Genomic DNA, 14,601 nt, shown 5'->3' on the forward strand with positions numbered 1-14,601 from the left:
CTGGGTGGTTTGCAGTTTGTCCCCCTTGATATGACATGCTGTTAGCGTGATGGGGGTTGACTGCTAATAGCCTTAAAAAAAAAAGGAAGGTGAAGGTGTACTCATCTGGGATGCTGACAGAGCCTAACCACAGGTTCCAAATAAAACTTGATTTTGCAGGACATCTCTGTAAAATGTGAGTGAAGCCTTATGGTATTTTCAGAAAACCCAGCCAGTGAAACTGGCTGGCATAATGAGACTGAGAAAGGCTGCTGTCCTCAGTGTGCAGCAGCCTTCCCTTAATGATTTTTTATTAAGCATTCTCTCTTTGCTATGCAAATGTGGGTAGAGAACACAAGATCGCTAAATGCGATGTGCATCAGAGCTCCATAATCAGGAGCAGATACTTTTCTTATTATTCATTGCATACATTCAGGAAGCCATTACGGTATCTGTTCTGCATATGGATGATAAATAATATACAATTAATTCATCAAAACCCTAACAGGTGTATTGACATGATATTAACTCTGAAAGAGATCACGCTGCCTGGCTGGAAGTATCATAGTTACTGATTTTTGGGTTTTTTTTCCCTCCCCACCTCCCATCTTCCCTTAGTTTCCAAATCTCCCATTCAGATTTAAGGTTTTTCCCCATCACCAACATCAACTGACTTGTAACCGGCAGTTGATACCACAACATAAAGCAAGGTTAAAGAAAGGGGAAAAAAAAAGCCTTACTATAAATTGCTTCATTCAAATTTACTGCAGAACAAATACTAAATACTAATCTTAAAAATGCACCTGCTGAAGTAACCCTTTTATATTTAGCCTGGATAGGACCAATTGCACCTGTCATAGTTTAGATGTTGTTTTTCACAAAGGTCATGCTAAAACGAGTTTAAGCCTTCTATTTAAATTATTTATTACTTTTTAGTAATTTTAAATTAAAAAAAAACAACCAAGATTGGTTTTGTAAATGGACAGTAGACAAGCAGACTAGTATGTGTAGGAGTATAGTGATGTTGCCCCTGAATCCTCTCCCAGGCTCCAGCAATTTGCAGTTCAAGGACACTCGGTGGCAGCATCTTTGTAACTGGCAATGGATCCATATTCAGGCCACAGCTCAGCCCTGGGTCCTGTTCAAATCACAGGGTCAAGACCACGTAGCACAGCGAAACAGTAAATCACCCTTTGGAGATACCTATATCTCTGCCTGTGGCCTACAGAGACAGAGGAGGGTCATTGAGCTCTTGAGCTGGTCCCCTCAGTTGGGTGCCAAAGTCAAACTGGATGGATGCAGACCAAAGGGAAAATCTAGATCCAGAGGCTTGCATTTCTAGCGATGCTGAAGCCTACACCCTGGCAGGACTGCTTGTTGGGGGTTCCGTGTAACTGCAGGTTAGGGCGGCTGGCCTAAGAGACCTTTTTGCAGATTTATGGCACAGAATTTTTAATGCGATAAATGTCCTCTTTGGGTTAGAAGCGGTTATTGCTTGATGTGATAAACTTAACAAGTATCATGAATAGAATTTGATGACTGTCTCATTTTGTTTTCAGCTGAAATTAATAGTCAAGTTGAAAGTATAAGCGATCCTACAGAAACAGAGTGGGAAGCTTAAGTAACAGGTGAGACCTTTATGGCTGTTTCCCCCCCCCATTGTCCATTCAGTTTCCATTTGAAAACTTGTTTTAAAAAATTATCTTGCTTTAAAGTTAGGCTTTATTTAAAGAAAAAAAAAAAGGAAGACAGAATACAAAGGAAATGAAATTGTATAATATGGCCTGTATTACACCAAAAAATGAAAATATCCCATAGATTTTATTTGTCAACTAAATATTATGGTAGCAGTCTGGAACTGTAATGGATTTAGACAGTGCAGTCTTAGATAATCAGAAGGCATGACAGCAATGACATAAGGAATGGAAGAGTAACCGAGTGAACAATTCTTGGCATTGCTTAGGAAAATGACAGGCAATTTATACTGGTTGGAACCGACATCAGTTCTGTACGATCTGTACTCTGGGAACAACAGGTTCATGTCATGAGGGGTTTATTGCCCTTGGCACTGCAATGCCTAATGTCACTTGTAGCGATACCATTGAAAAACAAGGCAAAGTCAGCAAGCTGCCTTCTGGAGCCCTGCCACCTTTTGGGGCTTTTTATGGTTTTATACACTAAATTGTAGTACTATGGCAGGAGCGTGCTGTGGTGGTTGTTGCTGCAGAGTTTGTCAGAGGCATAAACAGCCTTACCCCTAGATAAAAATGAATAATTTGGTAGGAAGACAGACGTCTGAGGCTTATCCCCAGTTACAAGAAGCAGTTGTCATTTCTCCCTCAAAAGTAGTTTTAAGCGTTAATGCGCACCTCTTCCTTTGGCGTAGGGTTATTGTGAGATGCCAATATCATATACAGAAAGATGGGTTATTTATGCTTGTAATGGTATTTCATGTAGCTCAGAACCAAATATAGCAGCTTTACAATAGGAGCAGCTGTATTGGAGGGATTTAAAATACAAAGTCATCTTACTGAATGTAGCCCTTTATCCTTGTCAGCGTATAGATGACACGCTGCCATACTGCTAGAGTGAGAAATAGGCCTGATGGGTCCCTGGTAAAAAGTACCAAAGCAAAATTAGAAGGCACCCTTGCCATTGAAATATGGCTTCCACAACTCTTCCTTCCCCCTCTGCTAGCTTCTGGTTATATGTTCTGTTCAGCTGAAAAAGGAAGAGGAACTAATGAAATCCTCTCTGCTACACCTGGAAAGGTTATACATGGAAAGGTTAATACCCTTCCTCAGTTTAAAAAAAATATATGACTGTTATTACTGTTTTCACACAGCCTGTAGGAAGTCTGTGTTTCATGCTGCATTTTCCTATGGAAATCAACATCCATTAACATTTTGGGCTGGAGTTGTTTTTGCTTTATCAAGGCAGAGTTTACAGGAATAATAAAATTAGCAATCAATTAGTAAGTCTATTCAAATCCACTGCAAGACCAGGCTCCTCCGGCACCTTTCTGAAGCAAAGGGGTCCGAGCCAGGGCACAACATGTCTTGCACAGCATTTTAATGGCATGTGCAGGATTAGAAGCAGGCATAGAATCCTTTGCAATTATCTATCAAAGTCCTCTCGATCCTGCTGTGGCTGTTTTAATTGCAAGTAGCAGGTCCCCATGAGGATTGATCAGCCTGTTAAACTTCAGAGGGTCTCGCTAGGGTCTTTCAGAGCTGAGAAAATCCTTTGCTTACTGTGTTTAGTATTTTAATGTGCTGTTCTTAACATATGTCCTGTGGGCTAGTACTGAAGCACCCACCAGAGCTGGGGGTCTCTAATATCGTTCTAGGTAGCACAGTGCTGTGGAAAACCAGGAAACCCTAACGAGCACAGTCAGTTTGCTATAGAGATAATAGTGGCTGTTAAATATAAACTGTGTGACACATACACATGCTGTGCATGTGATGAAAAAGAAAGTGTAGGCATCTGTGCTAGAATGATTGAGACCTGGGTTCTGTGCAGACATTTGAAATTCTGCCTTTGTTGTTGTTGTTGTTCCTCCTCCTCCTCTTGTTCCTCCTCCTCCTCCTCTTGTTCCTCCCCCACTGTGTTGAAGGAAGGATGCAGGAGAGAAGAGACCTGAGGAAACCCAACGGGCAGTCGCTGACATCCTATGGCATCATTCTTGGCAGAAAAGAGCACGCAGAGATGCTCTGCAGGTTGGGAGGGAGGGAGCTTTGGGGAAATTACTCTTTGCTTTAATTCCTGTTTTGTTCTTCATTGTGTTTTGTTCTGTAAGTCTGTCGGAAAGAAACATAACTTCCCAAATCTAACAATGTTTTGCAATTATCCCTGCAATTACAACAGTTTCTTCTGAACTGTGAGTCCCTGTCTTATATTGGGTCTCTTTTGCTCCTGCATCATATCATCAGTATCCTGTTTCCAGGCCCACTCCTTCTCTAGCATCTTTATCTTCTTTCCCTATTACAGTACTGTCTGCAGGCAACCTGTGGGGGCCAGCTTATTCTCCTCCACCCCCACCTTTTTTTTAACACTGTTCCCTAGGATATAAATGGAGATTTGCTTCAAGAACATGAACTGCCACAAAGGATTATAATCTGCACACACTAAGCACCCACCCTCCTTGTGCTAGGGATTTGAAAGACTAGATGCTCCAAAATCTCAGAAACATTGGTAGAGACAGCCCTGCACATTGCCCACCTCCAGGCTTGTCGATCGGCAGCACCTGCCAGCAGGTTGCCATGTCCTAACCCTGGCTGCTGGCAGAGGCACTGGCTGGATTCCCTTGAGTGCGTGCTGGAAACAGAGTTTGCGCATTAACTCTATAGTCGCGATGCCTTGGGATTGCCTGTGGCTCTGCCCTTCACTTTTCTCTCTGGCATGGAAAAGCTAAACTGTAACCAGCCTATGCTATGTCATGCCCCTCTGTGGGTCCTACATGCAAATAACACATGTGGCTTCGAACAGCCAGTGCCCCTAATCAGTCCTGCTCTTTTCCAGTTAGCGCCATGCCCCTCAGAATCAGTGCCATAAGTATGACTTTCGGGTGCAGGTGGGCACAGATATTTCCTCGAGCCTGTGAGTGAGAGAGGATAACAGGCGCTCTGCATTCAAGGCATCTTTAACTACAGCTCCCAGCTTTAACAACTTCACACCATATCTTGTGTGAGCCTTCATTATATTTTCTATTGCATATGCATGATTTCTTTTTTAAATTTTTTTTAAAAAGCAATTAACAGTTATTTGGATAAGAATGTCTTGCCATATGTCAATTGTTCTGCCAGTAAATGCTGCGCTGAAATTTTTAGAAACGGAACAAAAGGGTTTCACATACATTTTCCAACCCTGCTTTAACCAAAACTGATAGACAATACACTCAGTGGAAGAGCATGCAATCTGTGTCCAGGATGTGATGTGCTACAATCGGGATTTTAAAATGCTGCTGCTAATAATTTCATAATGTTATCCAAAGTAATTGATTCTGCTCTTCCTCCCCCCCCCCCCCGCAAAAAATTATGCACAGATCCCAGTTATTTGCTAGCTGGCCAAATAAAAATATAAGAAAAAAAGTAAAAACTAAGGTAAGACATATCTCTAGCCTCCTGTGATCTGGGTTTATCCCAGCTAGAGTAGGTTTGGTGATAAGTCATCTGCTGGTATAACAGTGAGTCAAATGTGGCCCTAACATGGCTATGGCAGATGATGGCTGCCTTCAGCTGCAGGTTCATTTGAAAGCATGTCAGAGCAAACAAGGATTAGAAAGGAAAACAAGAAAAGCCCCAGTCTTTATGCAGAGAGTACGGCTCCTAGAAAGGCAGGCCCTATCTCCCTATGTGTGGCTCCAGTATGTTTGCTTCTTAGTGGGATCAGAAAAGTGTGTCTGTGTGCAGATTCTGGTGGTGTTTTAACCCATGTGACAGTATCAACGGAGAAGATCTTGAGGAGCTTCTTTATCACCCATTTCTCCCAGAGGTCAGTGGATGCATAAGTCTGAATTGGATCAACTGTGAAAGGAGTAAATGAACTGATGTAAGCCTATGAATTGGGTTTATAATATTGATGGGTACCTAAATTTGCTAGATACCACTCCTTTGGCCCTTGTTCTCCTCGGAGCACCTTTGAAGGGACTCCTTGTTCCCTTTGAGGTGTCTCTGCTGCTTTTCTTTCCCACCCCTGGGGTCATGCTTAACAGAACATGTCTTTTGGGACATGGATATCACCCCCCCCCGACTCTTCTTTCACCTTGTTTCCAGCTGATTTCAGTTTTGCAACGGGAAGCCTCTGCATGGTGTGCATCCCGTATGTTTCTGTATGGTTTCTGTACCAGGTGATTTTGATTGAAATGGCCTGTCATCATAATAGATGGGGAGGAGTGGATAAATACCTCAGGAGGAAGGGGGATAAACACATTAGGTGTCTCAACTCCCCTTTTGTGTGGTCACTCTGAAAAGACCAGGATTGAAGGGGTCCCTCCATCTAGGTAAGTAAGGGGACAGGCCCCGCAGGGCCAGAAATTAACTCAGTGAGCTCGATTTTGAGCTGTGTGAAATGTCAAGGAGATCTGAGGTGGCCAGGTCCTCAGCCAGGATGAACTGAGCTCTGCAGAGCTGTGATAACTTCAGCCAGTGAAGTATCTGGTCCTCTGAATGTATCTCTGCTCTTGTTTCTGTCGTGCTTGCCCATGGGCAATGTTAATGGAGCTGTAGCCTGCCATTATCTTCGTATCTGTAGTCACTCTCGCCATAGCCAGCCTCGGTTTTAGTGAGGGAGCCAAAGGGAGAGCCCCGGAGGAGGCTGGCTGCCAAGGTGTGACAGTTCAGCAAGGAGACAGACTCCTTAAACTCCTTGTGAAGACTGACACGATGGTAAAAAAAAAAAAAACAAAAACACCAAACCCGCAAAACCTGCAAAGATGCGTCACAGTAGATATTCTCTAACCCGACAATAATTTCATTGCACTTTTCATTTGACCTTGGTCCTTGAACAGCAGTGAGTCTTTGAAGCCATGAACCATTTGCCCGAGGATGCAGCACCAAAGTGTGAAGTCCAGCAGGAGGTGTAAAGCAAGGAAATGTAGGCGTTGATTAGAAGTCCTTACAAATTTGCAGCCATGTTTATATTTATCTTTCTTTCAGGTGGATTTTGGTTTGAGTTGTTGGGGTTTTTCACTAAAAGTGAGTATGGTTTGGCAGTGTGAATTCTGCAGCTGAGTTAGTAGTGGAGGCTGGACCCATGCCCCTCGATGCCCCTCTGCGGCTCAGAAATGCAGGGAGCTGGTTTTGTAGGATGGCAATCATCAGACCAAGTATTACTCCACTGGGATTTATGTCAAGGATTTTGGTTTAAACACAAAATGTGTTTGCAGTAGGTGGCGTAAAAGGAATAGCAGCCCTTTGGTGCTCATGTTTGCATACAAAGTATCAGGCTCTGCTTGATTGTTGTTTCTCCTCTGTCTGAAAGCGCTCATCCCTACCATTAGGCACAATATTCCTCAGGCTGGTGACTACTCTGACGACGAATAGGTTTCCTTCCCATCCAAAGGGGATGTCTGAGACATAGTATGTAATAATGGGTCACACATTTGCTGCAGCTAATTGTCAGTCTTTCTATAAAGCACTGAGAAAGCCTCTCTGTGAATTAACACTGTTCTGCTTTAAGCACCTGAATAAAAATATTTTTAAAAAAATAAAATACTTTTCTCTATATGCAGTGCATGCTGGCTTTGCTTTTAAAATGACAAACTTAGTTACTTAACAGCGTATGTGATCTATTTTCTTGGGGAATAGGGGTTTTTAATCATATGATTCATCCAGGATTTGCCTTACCCTGACATTTGTGATATAAAGTTTTAAAAAAAAAATTACAAAAGCTAATTTTCTTGATCCAAAAATATGTTTTTACTTCAATGCAAAAAAATGTAGACTGTTGCTTGCAAAATGTCTTCTAATAGATGGTCTAGCAGCTATATCAGTTAACACATGCCTCTTCTGTTAGTCTGTCATTTACATGCTGAATTGCCTCCAAGTCCATTATTTTTCCTTTTGTCTGTACTGTGCGTTGGAAAATTTACAACTGATGCCTTCACACTACGATGTTTGTTAACGCAAAATGTTAATAAAGCTTGTCCTGAAGACGAGGCAATGCCACAAGTGTGTTTATTCCCCCCGGCCCTGCAAACCATGCTGATCGTGCAGCGGTCGTTTTGGCTGTCAGTGTTTCAGTTTGGATGTGCAATCGCCAGCATGCACAGCTGGGCCTTCATTTAAATTTATGATTCACTTGACAGTGGAGTCTTGCGGGAACCGAATACCTCAGAAGGATTTTTGAACGGCATCACCAAAAGTAAGAACAGGGACTTTGCAGCTCAGAGGGAAAAAGTCACTCGGTCCCACCGCTGCACCAGAGATGTTACAAAACCAGTCCCAGCAGTTGCAGCAGTACTAGATGTCTGGCATCTAGCAAAGACTACTCACATATATATGCAATCCACAGGTATAAGAGAGAACAGGCTGTGTACAAGAGATGTTACCTGCCCTTTCTGCCATTACTTATTTCAAGACTGAAGGGGAAGAAGATATTGCAAAAATTGTGAAGGTGGCTTTTTAATTCCCATGGCACCAGTATAGCGTAAAACACTTCTGTTGACCCTGTCTTACTTTTCTTGGTTGATAGCCAAAGTTAGGGGGATGGCTGTGTGTGCTCAGAGCTCTCTGACAAATGGCTTCCCTCTCTGAAAATTGACCTTTCGTTGCCTGCAACCCTTTGACAGCCAAATAGAAGAGGACAAGGCACAGGAGATGTGTGGCAGAGGGGAAGGCCTGCCTTTTTGCTGGATGCAGGACCCAAATGTCAAGTATGGTCTTAGTGGCAGTGAGCTAACCTGAGAGAGGAATACCAGCAACAGCTGTAACACAGCATCTTGGACCCCATTCACCAAGAGCTCTGTTTTCATTGTTTCTCAAGACCTGAACAGCCTGGGGAAGGTGCCTGCCTTCTCCATGCTGTAGCCTGTTTCTGCTGCAAGGGAATGCTTTTTGTCTCCAACAGGTGTATATGTTTAAAAGGAGAAAAAGAAATTAATCTTTCAGCTAGAAACAAGTACTGTCTGTACCACCCTTTTTGAATAGCACAGGTTTGGGAGGAAAACATGGTTTTGGAGGACGGATGGGCATGTATTTGAGGCTGCTCAGGCCCTTGCAGTGATGGGTGTTTGTCCAGATGATGTGGATTAGGCAAAGAGCACGTACGTCTGCTAGGATGAGATGAGGGATAAACCAGCCTTAATTATACTCCTGTTGCTGCTGGCCAGATTGACAACTCCCCTTCCAGATCGTGGTTGGAAAAGTGGTAGCTTTGCACTTGGGGAAGTCTTTTGCTGAGCTCATAACATCACTGGTCACTCTAAAGCTGCAGAAACCAAGGCCTGGTTACTGCTTTTCCTGCTCAGAGAGCTTCTCCCAGAGGAATCAGGTTGCCTGTCAGGATTTCCAGGTGAACCTGCCGCTCCTCAGAGGACTATGTGCATGCTTTAAATTGGCTTTGGAGCCCCCCCCCGCACAGAAGCGTCTGAAGGGATTGTTATGACCTTGTGCTATCTCATAAGAGAAGAAAACCCTGTGCTTCGGGACTTTAATTAGTCTTGGCATTTTGGGTTGGGCTTTTTTTTTCTTGTTCCCTGAACTAGAAGTGTCAGGAGACTCAAATACCATAATTTCTCATTCCATTAGAATTATCAGCAACCTCTTGAAGTAAGTGGCAAATCACTATTAATGCCTTCAGAATTCACTGATAAAACATTTATCGTAATGAATTCCTGCTTTAAAAAAAAATTCCTGATTAAAAAAATCTGGTGGAGGCACTCGGGGAGGTCGCCCTCTGGTGGCAGCTCAGGGCTCATCACCTTGGGTTGGGGTGGCACTGTGAGTGCATGAGTCATGTGAGGGCCGTCCCGGCTCACCCCGCCATTCAAACCTACCCAGCATCACCCTCTTCTCAGTAGAAAAGCATACGCACATGCTTGGTTGATGTTGGAAATCAACCAATGATGATGGTTAGCATCTACTACTGAGCATTTTCATATTCCCATTGTTCTTGCTGCAAAGACACAGGATGCCCAAAGAGGGCTCCACCCTTCACCCACATCACCACATTTGTGCTGTGAGCTGCAATAAGCTTTGGCTCACTGAGGTCAACAAGCTTTTAGCAAGAGCAGTGCTGGAGGTGCTCTGCAGGTAAGCTCAAGAAGCATCTAGGACAATTGTGAGATTGCAACGGTAATAGTGCCCTGTTAACCTAAATGCTCCTAGGGTATATGGGTCTGTAGGCCATCCTGATGTGTCTGGACACAGCTCACGTAGAAACAGTATCCCCAAGCCCACAGGACTGCAATCAAGTTTGCTTTTCAGCAGAAAGAAAAGGTGTTCAGTAGAGACAATTGAGAAAAGTCCTTCCGTACCACTTAGACATGGTGTTTAATCAACATGCACGCTCACGGTAAAAGGCAAGGAAGCCAAGCCCAGCAAGAATGACCTCACTGTCACAAACTAGTGCAATATGGGCACTACCTGCTTGCTAGACGTGTCCCTCTGGGTGGGAAATGTAAGCCTAAACTTGAATTTAAGCAAGCCAGGCCCTTAGTTTTGAAATAAAAATCATAGTGATTTTTCAGAGAACGATGGAGTATAGAAGGAGCACGTTATAGGCCAGTTGAACCAAGCAGCAAAGACCCATGAACCAAGCAGCAAGCCAGAGGACATCCTGAAACTAAGACTCTGCTCTGTGAGTCACATTATCTCTGTACCAGGAGGGTTGTGTTTATTCTTGCACCCAAAAGGGAACTGGGAGAGGGCAGGTGCTGGCCAGCCAAAGGCATTTGGATGAGGAGGGGTTTGGTTTCTGAGCAGCGACCATCCTGAGTGCCTCTGTGCAGGTGGTGCAGCACTACATCACAGGCCTTGGCAGGGGCTCAGGCACCCTGAGGAGAGCAGCAGAACTAATACAAGGCTGGGAGCCACTCATCCTGGGAAGGCTCCAGGCCAAGCTTGGGGACAACCCAGGTGCTGGCATTGACCCTTGTCTGTCAAGACAAGGAGGCTCATGCCTGCATCGTCACCTCTGGCCTTTTTTTATGCATTTAGGTATAAAAATATATTATTTAGATAGTATAATACAGAATATTAAATATACTGCATGCTATACATGCTACATGTAGCATGTATGATATACTCTATACAATATGTATATATTCTGTATTTACTGTTAGATGTGTAGTTAATGTATTTTACATGGTACAGTGTATATTATTAGATACTGTACATATACTGTATCTAATTCAATTAGATAATTTGTGTACTCTACAGAAAACAGATTTTAGAAAGAACTCATTTTTATATACTCCATAAACAACACAGGTAAAGACTGTAATATGAAGTAAATATAGTAATACCTTAATAATAATAAAAACATAATATCTATACCCTACAGGTGCCATCTACTATGGAGATATAGATACCAGCTATCTACCACATATACTGTGTTATACAGCACATATTATAGATCACATATATATTATATACTGTTTAATAATTATATGAAACAAAATATACTCTATAACTAACATATTGTTAGTGGCATTTTATGTAGTATATATGTAAATTAGGTGCTATATCTGTAAGCAACAACTTAGTCTAGATTATGTAGTATCTAATCTCTATCCTATAAAATTCTGATATGAGTACTATTCCTATATATAATATATTATATTGCTATCATACTATATTCTGTTTGTATACTATATGTCATTAGCTAGATATAATACATAACATGGTAGGTAATAATAATAATAATGAGGCATAACAAACGACATTTAAATAATATGTCAAAGCTTATACTATACATACTATTTAGTATAAACACATTACATTATGTTAACACATTATACAGTAATTATATAATTATCTTACTATATGCAGTACAGTATATTGTGTAAAACATCTGTGGCATATATGTTGTTGTAGGAGTAATTTATGTAGTAAATCTATTTAATAAAATCAAGAAATCTATATAATATCTTCCATAGCATCTATCAGCTCTCAAAGAATACTCCTGTACCTATGCAGTCCATATGTATAATATAGAAATGCATGTATAATATAAATACACAATGTACATTAGATGTTATTGAAAAAATTTATGTAAGAACAGTAGCTGCTAGATGATACATAGTATAGCTTATTTGTACTATATAACATAGCAAGTGCTGCATAATATAGTACATATATAACAGGATATACTGCTCATATCGTTTTTATGATACACTAAGTAGCACTTGCACATGTGTACGCATACGCCTTTACACACACAGGAACACACACGTGCACGCACGCAAATGCGCACAGACATGCTCACACACGCGTAGACAGGAGTACGCACGGACACGCTAACGCGCGCTTATGAATATATGCTTATGAATGCACACGCGCACGCAGACAGACGTGCCCACGTGTAAACACGCAGACACGCACACACTCAAACATGCGCGTACATGCACAGGCTTAGATATACACACACGAGCATGCACAAGCACACACAAACGTGTGCACATGCAGAGAGACATGTACACACGGACATGTACACATGCACATGCATACCCACAAACGCATACGCATACACACAGGCACGCAAACAAGCATGCCCACACACGTCTGCACGTGCATGCATGCACAAGTACACGTGCGCAGACACACATGCACGCACACTCACATACGCGCGCACGCCCAGATGGAGCTGCATGTCTGCACACACCCATGCACAAAAGGACGCAAGTGCACGTATGCGTACACGCACATGCATAAACAGACACTCGCAAATGCACACATGCACGTGCACAGATACGGACTCACGCCCACATATACACACGCACAGGCTCACACACACGAATGCGTGCACCTGCACGCACACACATGCATGTGTGCAGTAGCGCTCGCACACGTGTACTCGTGCACACATGCATACGCCCTTACATGCATGCATACGTGCATGCATACACACATGCAAACACGCATGGACATGTTCATGCACACACACGAACACATGCTTATGCGCACTCACACACGATACACATGCATATGAACGCATGCACACACAAGTACACGCACACGAACACACCCACATGTAGGCGCACACGCACATGAAAATGCATGCAGGTATATGAACATATGTGCACAGACATGCATGCGCGCGCACATGCACTCACACGCAGGCTTACGCCTGCGGACACACCTGTCCACAAGCACATGCATGCACAGACATGCATGCACACATGCACGTGTACACAGACACGTATGCGCACATACACACATGCATGCACACGTCTGCGCACGCATGCAGCCACACACAGGCACGCATGCACACATGCACGTGCACACACGCCCACGACACTCACATATGCACGTCAGCAAAAACACACATGTGCACCCATGTGCAGGTGTGCATGCGCACGCAGAAACACACAGTCAAAAGCGGACATGCACGCACACCGACACATGCTCACGCCTGCACATGCGCACACACACACACGGATATATGCACACACATGCATATGAACTTGTGCACACACAAGCACATGCATGCACACAGACACACCCACACGTACACACGCATAAGCAATCTCGCAGACAGACGCAAGCACGAACACACACTCAGACAAGCGTGCAAACGCAACCACTGACGCGCGCCCACGCACTCGCACACACTCGCGTGCGAATACACACACACGCAGTAGCACTCACACCCGCATGCAGTAGGACTCACGCCTGTGTCCTCGCACACACGCAAGTACACATATGCATATGCCCTCGTACACACACACGTGCAGGGACACTCACACCAACACGCACAGACGCGGGCATACACATGGCATACGCTCACGTGCACCCACTCGCGCACACCCGCACACGGATGTGCACATGCAAACACATGCGCACGCGCAGATGCACCTGCATGCCCACACACTCCCGTCCTCAAAAGGACGCCACCGCCAGTGTATGCAGACGTATGTGCGCACGGACACGTGCGCATGCACACACGCAGGCACACACGGACACACTCAAACACGTGCACATAGACACGCACTCACCCAAGCACACGTACGCATACGTCCTCATCCACACACAAACACACACGGACACACCCAAACGCACACATGCACGAGCACAGACAGGCATTCACCCAAGCACACGTATGCATATGTTCTCATATGCACACATGTACACACCCACGTGAACGCACACACGTGCGCGCACAGACACACACTTACACCTGCACATGCGTGTGTACAAGTGCATACGCATGCTCACATGCACATATATACACAAGCACGTACAAGCACACAGACGCACCCACATGCAAATGCACAGGCACATGCACGTGTACACACACATACAAGCACGCACATGCAAACACACATGTACACACTCGCACACGAACACGGAGAGACATGCACAAGCACACATGCACGGACACGTACACATGCACCAATGTGCACGTGTGCACACTCGCACATGTGGACATGGCCAGACACGTATGTGCGCACACAGACACACGGACACTCAGATGAGCACACACACACACGCTTATGCGCATGCACACACGCGCACATGCAGATATGCACAAATTGACGTGTGCAGGCACACACACCTGCATACATATACACTCACATCCACCCGCGTATGTGCGTGCAATGACACACACACTAGCACATGCACGAATGTGTGCACACACACATGCATGCAGATGTGCACACGCGCAGACACTCTGAGTCACACGGATGCATGTCCACACCGAATGGACGCACATGCACGCGCATACTAATGTGTGCATGCACAAGCGCAGACGCGCACAAGCGCAGATACACACACGCGCGCACCCAGACACTGATGCGCATGAACGCGTGCAAGAACAAGTACACGCAAACACGCGTACACACAGGGTCACACGCATGGATGCATGCACACGTATGTACACAGAGACAAGAACAGATGTGCACACAGACGCAGAGACTTGTGTGGACACGGACACACAGATGCACACACGCACGTTTGC

The 14,601-nt window shown here is 44.2% G+C and overlaps 1 protein-coding gene across 13 annotated transcripts in view; it reads left to right on the forward strand.

The window, feature by feature from the left end:
* The window catches only part of MACROD2 (mono-ADP ribosylhydrolase 2), a 911,164-nt gene extending 907,307 nt beyond the window's left edge, over window positions 1-3,857 (forward strand). For 10 of the 13 annotated variants that reach the window (XM_075088273.1, XM_075088281.1, XM_075088275.1 and 7 more), the window contains 2 exons: window positions 1,539-1,607; window positions 3,596-3,857. In XM_075088273.1, coding sequence (XP_074944374.1) covers window positions 1,539-1,600 — 62 coding nt within the window. In that variant the 3' untranslated portion in view covers window positions 1,601-1,607; window positions 3,596-3,857. The remainder of the gene's footprint in view (window positions 1-1,538; window positions 1,608-3,595) is intronic. The other 3 variants (XM_075088274.1, XM_075088276.1, XM_075088284.1) reach the window with 1 other exon arrangement.
* Window positions 3,858-14,601: the final 10,744 nt, after the last annotated feature.

The sequence above is a fragment of the Phalacrocorax aristotelis genome, chromosome 3 (assembly GCF_949628215.1).
Source record: "Phalacrocorax aristotelis chromosome 3, bGulAri2.1, whole genome shotgun sequence".
Lineage (NCBI taxonomy): Eukaryota > Metazoa > Chordata > Aves > Suliformes > Phalacrocoracidae > Phalacrocorax > Phalacrocorax aristotelis.